The 12,037-nt window shown below is 41.8% G+C and overlaps 1 protein-coding gene across 11 annotated transcripts in view; it reads right to left on the reverse strand.

Moving 5' to 3' along the window:
- Positions 1-1,371: 1,371 nt before the first annotated feature.
- Positions 1,372-12,037, reverse strand: part of PAX2 (paired box 2) — a 96,431-nt gene continuing 85,765 nt past the window's right edge. For 6 of the 11 annotated variants that reach the window (XM_071811898.1, XM_071811896.1, XM_071811897.1 and 3 more), the window contains 3 exons: positions 9,049-9,150; positions 3,586-3,672; positions 1,372-2,240 (listed from right to left, as the gene is read on the reverse strand). In XM_071811898.1, coding sequence (XP_071667999.1) covers positions 2,119-2,240; positions 3,586-3,672; positions 9,049-9,150 — 311 coding nt within the window. In that variant the 3' untranslated portion in view covers positions 1,372-2,118. Of the gene's footprint in view, positions 2,260-3,585; positions 3,673-9,048; positions 9,151-12,037 lie in introns of all 11 variants that reach the window. The other 5 variants (XM_071811899.1, XM_071811902.1, XM_071811906.1 and 2 more) reach the window with 1 other exon arrangement.

Genomic DNA, 12,037 nt, shown 5'->3' on the forward strand with positions numbered 1-12,037 from the left:
ACATACAAGTTAAACTTGGAGACAGAATAACGAGTCCACAACCACATCTCCTCTGAGGCTTGGAACTTTGGATTTTATACATAATGTTGGCTATACAGATTGTTCCGCTGTTCACTTTTACGCCCTTTAGGGGTTTGATTTTCAATCGTGGTTTTGTCCATGGACAGTAGCCCACGAGTTTTATCTGAAACCTCTCTAAAACAACAAGGATCTACTTTGGCAGACTTGATGCCCTAGGGACAGGCTATAGCTGCCTTCATGTTTTCTTTGAGTATTTTTTAGGAAGTGTCAGTGCAAGGTACAGTTTATGAGTTTGCTGACGATACAGGAGTAATAAGCATTTCTATTGACAGTTAGTCTTTTGCAGAACAGTGTTTGCCAGTCACTTGGGAACAAAAAAGAGCAGAGAATCCCTAGAGAATCATCAAGTGAGCATTTGGGATAAGGGGTAAATATTAGGGTGCACAATATAGGACTGAAGATGAAAAGATGGGCTGTATGTTGGGACTGGCTAGTAGGATGCAGGCATATGGATTTGAATGGAGGCCTATAGATTAGTAAGTATATGAACAGATGGACTGGGAATTGACGGGGGCCCATATAGCAAGGCTATAGTGGTTAGGAAATTAGGTGTCAGGCACAGATGATGAGGTTGTTGTCACTGGCAATGGGGACCTGGAGAATGGGTGTTGGGCACATCTAAAATTGCAAAAGTTGGGGTGTGGGTGAACTGAAGTCATCACAGGTACAGGGATTAAGGTAAAAGGAGCAGAGGCTAAGGACTAGGGAACCAAGCAATAATCCCAGCCAATCCTGAATTTGTCCATCTCAGTCTCAGCTGTCCAGGGGCCAATCAGATGGGCCCACATGAAGCCCCACACTTTCCACCACACAGCGCAGTTAGAGCGCAGCTGGGCTTGTTTTCTTTGTTTGCCAACCAGTGACATGGAAAAACGTTTGTTGACTCAGAGTGCTTTTTTGTCGACTGATGTGTTTGGTAACTTTGTCAGATGTGACTTGTCCACACTGCTCCCCAGAGACAGGATTTGGGAAAGGGGGAGGAGGAGGAGGCGACAGGGGTGGAGCTGGCATCCAATCCTCTCCAATACCACCATCCCATTGTAGTGCAAAACAGAAACGAAACAAAACCCTGGAGTGAAAGAGGAGCATCAAACGTCAGAGGAACTCGTCTGCCATTCAGGTGGCGGGGAGGGATGGGACTTGGAGTTTTATTTTTGTAGGGTTTTTTAATTATTATTTTGGTTTTTTTGTTGCTTTTGTTTGCTTGGGTTTTTTAGAAAATTGGGGATTTGTTCTTTTTTTTTTTCTTTTTCTTTTTACAGACCTTCATGACAAAGCATAAAAACACAGTTATATTTATATATCTATTTATATATTTCTTCATTTCGTCGGTTGGTTTGTAAATGTTGCTCCATCCTCCTGTCTGAGCTGATTGTGTGTCACAGAATTTGTGGGTGTATGTGTGAGGTTCCTCCCGACTCTGGCTTGCAAAGTCACCATGCGTGATGTGCAGCCAACTGTGGGGGAAGCCATGCTGGAGGGTGGGGATGAGGTGCACAGAGAACCCCTCGTGGGGTGCAGATAGTTACTCGGTCCTTGTCTTCATTGCCAGATGGGCCAGGTCTTTGTACTGCCATCTCTGCTCTAGTCAGACTGTTCCCTCTGTACTGGGAAACAGGGTGAGCATCACAGGTTATGCATGTTGAGGAGTCCACCACAGAAGAGCGTATCTTTGGGGAACAGTGTTTCATGAGCGGCATTCTCCCCCGCTTCCCCCGGCCCTTACCGCTCCCAGAAGAAGGGGTCCTGTAAGGCAATGGTTGCCAGCTGCATTGCTTCCCAGTCACCCTCAAGTCCTGGAAGCCAAGGGGACTTTGTGTGGCGCAGTAGAGGGCTCCTGCAAGAGAAGCCGCTTGGCCGCGGGTTCTTCCCGGCGTGGAGGGAGCGGTCGGGGCAGGGGGAGGGCGAGGACGGGGGGGTCTCAGTCTGGTGCGGTGAGCGCTTGGTCCGGTGCCTTCGTGATGAAGAGAAAGGAACTGGACTGTTGGGAGAAACGGAGAAGGTCTCTTCACCCTTCCCAGGGACGGAGGGAGGTGATCAGACAGGTACAATGTGGAGGCCTAAGCTGTCACCCTGCAGTTTCATGTGGTTTCCATGGTAACTAGTGGCGGTCATAGGCAGCGGCAGCAGTGGGAGGTGCGGAGCCCCGGGATGTGGCACTATAATAATAAGGGGAACCTGAAAGTTAACACAGGAGAAGAATGGACTGGTTGAAAGGACAAACAGTAAAAAAAAAAAAAAAAAAAAAAAAAAAAAAAAAAAATCAAGCGAAGAAAGGAAACAAAGGAGAACTGAAAAGGAAAGGAAGAAAGAAAAGGAAAGGAACCAAAAGAACAAACTTGGGGAATCAGCTCTTAATGGGATTAGGGAACAGCAGTCAGTGGAAGCCAACCAAGGGCTGTGTGTCAGTGGAAAGATACGAACGTGGCCTCTAGCTCTTAAGCCCCTTCTGTGGGATGGTGATCGTTTTGCTCCTTGTGACCATCAGAAAGTTGCTGAGAGGGAAACCTGTGAGTATTCCAGCAGAAATATGCCACACCTGATCCACGGCCACCAAGAAAGTGTCAGAGTCAGATGTTCTGAGCATATCTGACAAGGTATAGTGGCCCACTTTTAAATCCAGGAGGGGAGAAATGAAACGAAATTATGATATTTTATTATTTGAGATTTTGGTCACATTTGGCATGAAAGCTCTCTAGGTGGTTATTGAACGTGTGTTAAATAGTGATTGATTATTAAGATCACATTTACTGAGGTTTAACAACACTGGAATAAAATGTGCCTCTATTACCTAAGCTGTTAAACCTCAGTAAATACATTGGTAATAATCACAGCTGATTTATTTTACATATAATCTCTTCCTATTACCTTGCAAAGAAATATTGTGTTAGAAGATATGGTCTTATGGGAGGTTTATTCTCCTTTGAAAAAAACTTGACTTTCTGGGCATATTAGAGTCACTGGTGATGGATATATCCCTGCAAGAAAACTCTGCTGGCTATTATAAACCTAGTGATGCAGCCTGTCTCCCACTCTGAACACTGTTCTGACTGGTCTGATAGGAAGAACGACTGTGAGATTTCCAGATCCTCAGAAACTGACTGTGGGTTTAACTTGGGAAAGGAGTGAAACCTCATCTGGATTTTTAAAAGACCTTGAATGGATGATGATTGCAGCCTGAGAGAGTACCAGAACCTGAATTTTACTTTTGATCTCGTCTGGAATAAACTGTGGATGCAGGACGTGGAGAAGGCAGAGTTGAACTGAAATTCTGAACCATCTCATGGAAGAGAAGTCAGCTTCAGAACAGATGTAAAACAGACGTGAAGTATATATCCATCTAGATACTGGACTGAAGGGTCAGGAAAAAGGCCTCTCACCTGGCCAAATACTTGAAAGCCCTCTTCAGAAACAAACAAAACTAAATAAATACATAAATAAAAAAAGAGTGACAAACAGAAGGAGCGCGAGGCTGGGGGTGTGCTGTGGGAAAGAGGTACTCACTTAGTAACGCAGGGTTGCTGAACCGCCAGGCCTCGTTGTAGGTTGTGTACTGAGGGTGGCTGTAGGGATTCCCTGAGAACTCGCTCCCTGGAAGAAAGCAAGGGAGGTGTGAAATGCAGTTAGGAATGAAGAATTACTTTTATTATTCCATCAAGCTAGTGTTCATGTCAAATCTGTATGCAGCAGGAAAACTAGCGTATCTAGCTTCCTTGCCCAGCTGGGACACTGTAGTGTTTGCTCAGTGCAGTGTTGCTTACCCATACAATTAAAAATGGTAAGATTGACCTCTTCAGAATCAAGAAATTAGTTTAACATAATGAAATTCCGTAATACAAATACATAATTTAACTGGTTTGTTCTTTGTTGCCTTCTGACTTCTGATTCTCAGGTTGCAGCAGGATTGCATATGCGAGCTTTTTCTGCAATTAACTATTAGCTTTCTTTTAAATAAAAATCTAAGGTTCTCCAGTTGTGTCAAGACAGCAGGCATGGGAACTTCATGGGACAAACTCACAGTAAACTCTTTGGAAACAGCAGTGGTGCTGGTGGCGATATGTATTGCTAACTTTTGTTTGTAGGGTACTGAGAGTGATGATGTATTTGTGGAGAAGAGTATCGTTTGTTATTGGATATGTTCTGAGTGTAAGGTGGACTTAAATATAAAACAAAATGGAAAACATATTAATCACTTTCTCTATATGATGTTGTTAGTCAGAAAGGTGATTCATATATGATGAACCCCACCTTTATGCTTAGTTAGTGAGTTACAGAAAAAACTTGCTGTATTCTAGTTCCAGAAAATAATTTTCTGATTAGTGCTTTAGGTGCTATTCTGAATCTGAAAGACAAGCTGGGCTTCAGCTACCTTTATCACATTCAGTAAAATGAGCCCAACCGAAAACACTTGTGAGCTTTGTGATCTAATAAGACTCCAAGATTTGAAAGTTGTAGAGTCTTCTTAAGTTTTCAGTTTTATTGTGCATAAGGAGCTGAGTCTCCTTGTTTTATAGAAGGCTGTGCAAGGCTAGGGTAATTATATTTGGTTATTGAGGAGGTATGGTGCTGCATTCAAAATAAATAAATCTCCCCAAACTTAAAGGTATGTAATTCTGTTAAGTAAAAACATGCTGTTATCTGATCATAACCTCAATTTAATGCAATATCAACAGGCTGGGGACAATTAGTACCATCTGAAAGATATCATTTGCTTAAAAGACAGTGAAAGAAGTGTGATCATTAACTTCTGCTCAGCCCTGAGGTGTGGCTGGATTTGTTACAGCAAAAGTGTTGGGAGAGCACCTGGGCTTCCTGCTAGATACCATGGAATATGGAAATAAGGCAACACAAGACACGCTGGATGCCTGTGATACAATTACCAAAGAAATGTCAATTAATTATACTGTAATCTCTGAAAATCTCCCCTCACTGGAGACTTAAAGCCACAGCGTCTCTAGATGGCGGAAATGAAGACTGTTGAAGTCAGGGGCTTTGCACTGGTTTAAACTTGAGGAGAATTTGTCCAGACAGTTTTGTTTTAAAGACACTCAGGGTAATAACCAAAGTAGTCAGTACAAAAATGTATATGTATCAAAAACAATCACCGTCCAAAGGTATTTAAGTCACAGTAGTTTTTAGTTTTAGCATAAAGCCTCATTTTGTGTGACAGACCTCATTAAATACTGTTTTAATGATAACTTGGCACGTTTCCATATCTAGAAACATTCTGCACTGAAAATCCTGACAGCTAGCTGGGAAGGAATAGGTAAAACCTGCTAAGGTGACCAAGGTGCTGTGGGGTAGGGCACAAAGGCAAAAAGCAATGCATAGTCCAGATCAGTCTCTACTGAAGTGACCTGTCTGTGGGATATACTGGAGTGAGTTTGCCAAAGAAGGAAAAAACTATCTAGATGAGAATTTCTGTTTTGAAATGCCTCATATAAACATCATATCTCTGCATGGAGAGAAGTTCTGATATCTCAAGGCTTCTCTCTCAGCCTCTTCTGAGTTGCCACCCTAAACTGTTTACAGCATTCCTAAAGCACGAGTTAAGTAGAGAGTAGGGAGAAAGAGCCCCAGCTCCAGAGCACTGGGGAGGAGGGAGGGCAGCCACTGGAAACAGTGTTTATTGACGAGGAGTGAAAGCATGCATGCAGCAGGATAATGAGCTTTTGAGCTCAACTGTGACCAAGAGGAACTGAGCTATCGCCTTCCCCGATCACTAATGAAACAAGTGTAATTTCCTCATCAACATTGGATTCTGTTTAACGACTCCCTGCCGTTGCCATCACCAGCCCTCCTGTGCATAAACCGCAGTTCCCTTCAGTGGGTGCTCACTTCACCAAAAGAGTGCAGAAACTTGATGGCATTTCTGGGGAAGAGGGAAAGAGGAAGAATTGAGGCAGGGATCAAAGATGCTCTGTTACCTGTGTAGGAAACACCTCTCAGACATATAGGTTAAGTATAGCACGATACCTGATTCGTGCTTCTTTGAGTGACTAACCCCTGCTTTTTCAGATGTGTGTGCAGGGACTACTGGCTTTCATCAATGTCTACAGCCTGGGACCTGAAGTTACAGGCAAGGGCGAATGCAGGATATGTTTCTTACCACATCATCTGCAGACATCTCAAAGATATCTGCATGCATGACTGATCATGTTGCATGGATGTCCTGCTACTGGAGACAACTCTTCTCTAGGCTATACAAGTAGAAGTCTAGTGAGAGGTTGTCATGGATAGAACAGATCAGCTTTGGTTAGCACTGGTCAAATGATCTTCTCAGAAACAGTTTTCCATTGGAAAATGCTGTCTCATCAAAATGAAAATGTTTGCATGAGCTTGTCAGTTTCAATGGTGTTTCGGAAGGAAAAGTTCTGAAATGACTGCAAATTGAAACAAAGTATTATGTTTCAACTTTCTTGTTTTGTTTCATTTTGCCTTTCTCATCTCATTTAATTTCCTTTCAACTCTTTCATTATTTTAGTACATCTTGACATCTAGAACATGTTGACATTATTGAAATGTTTCATCCTGATGTTTGCAAATTGAACAATTTCAAGATTCTGACTCCTCATTCCAATGCAAGATGAAAACGAATGTCAAAAACCAGAGTTTTTCATGGGCTTGAAATTCTGCTTTCTGACCAGTTCTAATTTTAGCTCCGGACCTTTATTTAGAGAAGACAGAGCCTCTTTTTCGTATTCACTCACATCTAGACAACAAAGTTTGTTTGCATGTCAGTATGTTTCTCAAAGATACTCTCTGAGTGGTCATCTTGCTGGCTTCTTGTTTCCAATGTAGTAACAGCACTGGTTCTTCATCTTTCTTGGCCCAGGAGCATGTAACAAACCATTGGAGACGTAATATTTGTTTTCTCTGTTCAACCTGGACTCTTAACAGAGGTTGCAAGCAAGCACAGAGGATAGATCTCAGGAGACCTATATTCTGTGCAATCTGTGCTCTGGGAACCTTTACTAACAGTATTTCTTGGTATCTGTATTTAAATCTTGGCATATTTAGTCTTCTAATACAGAAACCATGAGGCATGAAGTTAGCCTAGCAGGTGGCAGGTTCAGAACAAATAAGGGAGGTAGTTTTCACTGAATATGTAGTTAAGCTACAGAACTTCTTGCCATAGGTTGCTACAGATGTTAAAGACTTATAGGGGTTCAAGAGATGCTCTTTAAGTTTGTAGAGAAGAAGCCTATCAAGGGTGTTTAATATTAAAAAGAAAGATACTAAGTCTGGCTTAGGAAGTCTCTGACCTGCAACTTGTTGGAGGCTGGGAGATCTTTTTGAGAAATTACTGATATGTGCTTGCTCTGTTTTTATACCCCTTGCCCGGCATTCACTTTTGGCCCCTGGCAGAGAGTAGTGGCTGCAGAGATCTGCAGTGTGATGAAGGCCAAAGCCAAGTCTCATGTTCCTTCCCAGGAAGCCTCTTTATCTCCATCTTGTTGGCTTGAGTCACATTAGAAAACAGGAATAGAAGGGCTGCCAGGCTGGGCCTGAGCAGTGAGGTATGACTGAAACAGTCGGAACTTGATGCTCTGTGGAAAGATGCAGTACCTACTTCAGGATACTCAAGTAGGCCACCAGAAAAAACTTCCTTTAATTGAATGTTGACATCAGATTTAATGTGAAGATATCCATTTGACTTTAATAATATTTTTTTTTCTTTGAAGCATAACTCAACTTTTTAAATTTATCATCCTGGTCCTTTTATTTTTGAGGGTTTTTGTGTGTTGTTGAGGGCACTGCTGTCTTGTGGATAAATAGCCTCCACATCAAGGAGCTGAAATACCCTGTTATTGTATAAGTGACTCCTGTGATTAGGGGTCTTAAAATTCTTGTCCCAGTTTAGATGCTGGTGTCATCATTGTGATGAGGATGCTAAACTTACATAGCAGTCACTGAACTGTGGAGAAGCTGAGAACAGTCAGAAGTTGAGAAGAGCCTGCTTTATAGAAGTACGTATTCAAAGAGCCAGCTATTTTTGTGTTCTTAACCATTTCTATATGCCATGACCTTCTATAAGTTTTGACCTATAACTAACTTAAGTGTTGACAACTGAGTCTACCTACTGTTACTGTGGGGGGGCTTTTAATTGATTTATATTGCCTTAGTGCTTCTCTGATTCTGGAGCCAAACCACCCCCCTGAAATACTTAGTGTAGAAGGAAATGCCTTAAAATTTGCCAACTCCACATCACTCTAAAATTTCAGCCAACTGATCAACCATGTCAAGGGACTAAACTGGGGAGATGGGGGACCAATCCACTGTCTTTTCCTGATGTGGAGGTCAATCACATCATCTTCACAACATAGCCTGAGATTTTGTTGTGCCTTAGGCATTGGGTAGCAAAGAAACAGTTTGCCTTTGGACGTAAGATTAGGCAGATAGTTTCTTGGCTTGGAGGCACTGTCTTACAAACAGGGAATGGGTAAGTATTTGGCTGTTAAAAGTGAATATTTAGTTTCTCCTGAAATGCTGTTAATCATTGCTGAACTCTTAGCTAGTTTAGGCCGTAGGTCTCTGAAAACTGCAGGTATTAAATTATCATTGATGATTTTCAGTTTGATGCCCTGGCTTTAGACAGAAGTTGTTACCCAAAGTTAGCGGGTAGCTGAATATCCTGAGCCATGAGCAGTACATAATAATCTGTATGGGTCATTGGAAAATAATTACATTAGTTAATGAACACTAAGTTTAATTAATTACTAATTAATTGCAACAGGTTATACATAGCTAGTTGCCCACAGCAGCATTGAATCAGTTACTAGAGAGAGATATGTTACAGAAAGTGTTGTTAGCTACATTAGTTATAGGCACGTGATGATTTCTTTATTAAAAGAATAGGCCTTACTATCAGCGAAGCAATAGTAAAATCAACTGTGAAAGCTCATACAATGCTGGTATACCATTCAAACGTGTGTGCACCATTACTGAGTCTGGAGGCCGACTTACCAGGAACCATTCCTGCAAGAGTTGAGGTTGGGTAGCTGCCTTGTCCAGTTGGGGGAACATGGGGTGGGTAGCCAGGCAAGGTGGTGCTTGCCATATCACGACCTGGAAAGGGAAGGAATCAGGACAGGTGATCAACAGGGACAAGATCTTTCAATATTGATTTGATATCACCTTTTGTCCCACTGTCACATGACTAGCAGCTCGATAGGCAAGTGCTGTGCAGCCTTCTCTTACATAAGTGCTGTCCATTCACTGAAAATTTTGGGGGAAGGCTGTGGCACTTTTGATCTCACACCGTATGGATGGATGTTAAAACTTAGCTTTGTGAGGCTGGAAATAATTTGGTTTGTTTCACTGTAGATTTTGAATCTATTTTAGCTAAATCAAGATGGCCTTGAGCTGCAGGGAGAATGGAAGCATATTCACTGCCAGAGTAGCTGAGCTCCTGTCTACATGCAGTAGATGCAGATCCAAAACTGTGGTGATGTTGCTTTAGGGTATGATCAATGTGCAGGGCATTGGAGAGTGATCTCAGGGGTTTCTGTGCCTGTCTCTCTTCCCACCTCTGCTTTTTACCTGCTGATGATTTTAGGCAAGTCACTTCACCTCTCTGTGCCTATTTTTATGCTGCAAACTCTTTGGTGCAAGGGCACATTCTAAGTACATTTGCACAGTGGTTAGCCTGAGATCAATACTTGTTGGACTCCTTCCAGGTGCTAGTGTAATTAATATATATAATCATAGGATCATGCGAATTAGTTTGAGTTCCACTTCATTTCTATTACAGGTGCAAGTTTTTGTTAGTAACACTTAAAGTTGTGATATCTTTTCTCCAGCAAAGAAGTAGAGAGGGGTGTGGACTGGGTGGATGATTGCAGTTTATTTTTCATCTCTTAGGAAGTGCAGCTGGAGGCTTCTTGGCTGATGCCAGAGGCATTTCCTCATTTGGACTGGTTAGCCTGAAAATGGGCCAGCCAGAAGGGCATTTGCTGTTAGTGCTTATTGCATTTAAATGAACTAAAATCATCTCAGAAGCTGCTGGGAATTTCAAGCCAAAACAAAAAAAAAACCCAAAACAAAACAAAAAACAAAACAAAACAAAACAAAAACACAAAAAAAGGCTAAATAAATTAAGATAATCTTTCCCCCACAGCTGCTGGGAGTTTACAGCTCAGCCTCCAATGCTGCCTACTGAGATCTCAGCCTGTTCCAAGCATCTAAGTCTTTCACATTCCCTAGGTGAACTGTGGTTCACCAAGAATTTTGTGCCATTTGTTGTTCCTTTGTTAAATTTTATCTCTCCTGTCTGTTGTAACTGGCGGGCTGGAGTCTGATTCACCTTTAGAAGTGACAGGTTAAGTGTGGCCCATGAACACCACTGGAGTCACTGTAACTATGCTGGGATATGCCAGTGAAAGAAGAATAAGAGTTGGTTTAGGTCTACTAGTGGCAGAACAATAACTGATAAAGCAGGTCCTGGAACAAGCATGAACCTTTCCTGGGAAATTAGGAATAAATTATAGTTACACAGCAAAGCAAAAAGTAATCAACATGGAGCATTAACCTGAAAGGAGGAAGTTTATCTGGGATGAGGTAGGCTAGGCTGGTGTCATTGCTTTCATAGGTCTTGACTAAAAATTACTGAGGTGATTTGCTCAAGAAAAAAGAAATGCAAGTTCATTCTTTCTCCTTGAAGAGGTTCGTGATCAGTGCCTGATGTTCCTAGCTTACCTTGTCTTAGGTAGTGGCACAGAACTACCAGACAATGGCTGAGCCATTTTCCAGCCACTCCCCAATATTGATAAAGATAAATATGTAATGCCTCAGGGATTTATATTCTATGGTCTTCTACTTTTTATCACCATCATTCCTTTAGTGATTTGTAGCTGTGTGTTAAGCTGTAAGATTAACACCTACTAGATGTAGTTCTTTTTTTCCTCACGTTCTTTTAAGGCAAGAAAGTTTTATTCTTAAAATTAATGTTCTTTTGGTTTCATTTATTGATTAGCCTGAGAAATAACAACAGAAGATGAGTGAGAAAACAGTGTCACTGAAAAGTTAGAGCGAACATTATGTAGCAGCAGGCAAAATTAATTCATTTTGACACTTCCATTCAGGTGGGAACACATACACACTCACTCTGCTATCCGATCTATGCACATATGCCCCTTTGTTTTTATTCAGACATGAGCATTCAGAGGCTGATGTTCAAAACTCAGTGTGGAAAATTCATTGGGAAGTGATCATCTGTCAAAATCCCAGTCTTGAAAAAGAAGATAACAAACAAGTACAGTATCAGCAACATGAATACAAGTCCCACAGAGGGACTCTTAAAATGCTCTTATGTAAAGCAGGCCCCTTCCATTACCTCCTCTCATTACCAACAGGTAGACAGCATTATTAAATTACTGAATTCCAGGACTATGGCAAAGCTAGCACCTGTCCTGCTCATAACATGCTTCCAACTACAGTTATTCTCCCTTCTTGAAGAGCCTTCTAAGTGATGAAAAGCACCTTCATCACTTGATACTAAGCTTTTGGACTCTTTGTCCCATTTTTAATTCTCCATAAGGGTCTTAAGGCAAGTGCCTCTCCTGAAACACAGTGCCTTCTAGGCTACAGTGTGGTCACCATCCCCAGAGAGATACATTGTTGGAGAGAGTCTGTCAGGAGACTACTTGTCTTAGGAAGTGTCCAAAGCTCAGAGGCTCTTGCTGGACGCAGTAAGATTGGAGCAAGACAGTGTTGTGAACACAAAAGTCTTCTCTACTGTTACTTGCCGCTTTCCTACAGGGAGATTTAGACAAGGTTTCCTGACGAGACAAAGGGAGGATGTTAGGTCAAAAGAGAAAAATACTATAGAAACACGAAGGAGGCAGAGGTAAGATGTGTTTCTTGCACATTTGGAACTGTGATCTGCACTAAGACTTTGTTCTGGAAAAGCTCAAATTACGTTATTTGACAGCGGAGTGACAGCAGCCTCAGTAGT

This window comes from Patagioenas fasciata, chromosome 8, assembly GCF_037038585.1.
Source record: "Patagioenas fasciata isolate bPatFas1 chromosome 8, bPatFas1.hap1, whole genome shotgun sequence".
NCBI classification, from domain to species: domain Eukaryota; kingdom Metazoa; phylum Chordata; class Aves; order Columbiformes; family Columbidae; genus Patagioenas; species Patagioenas fasciata.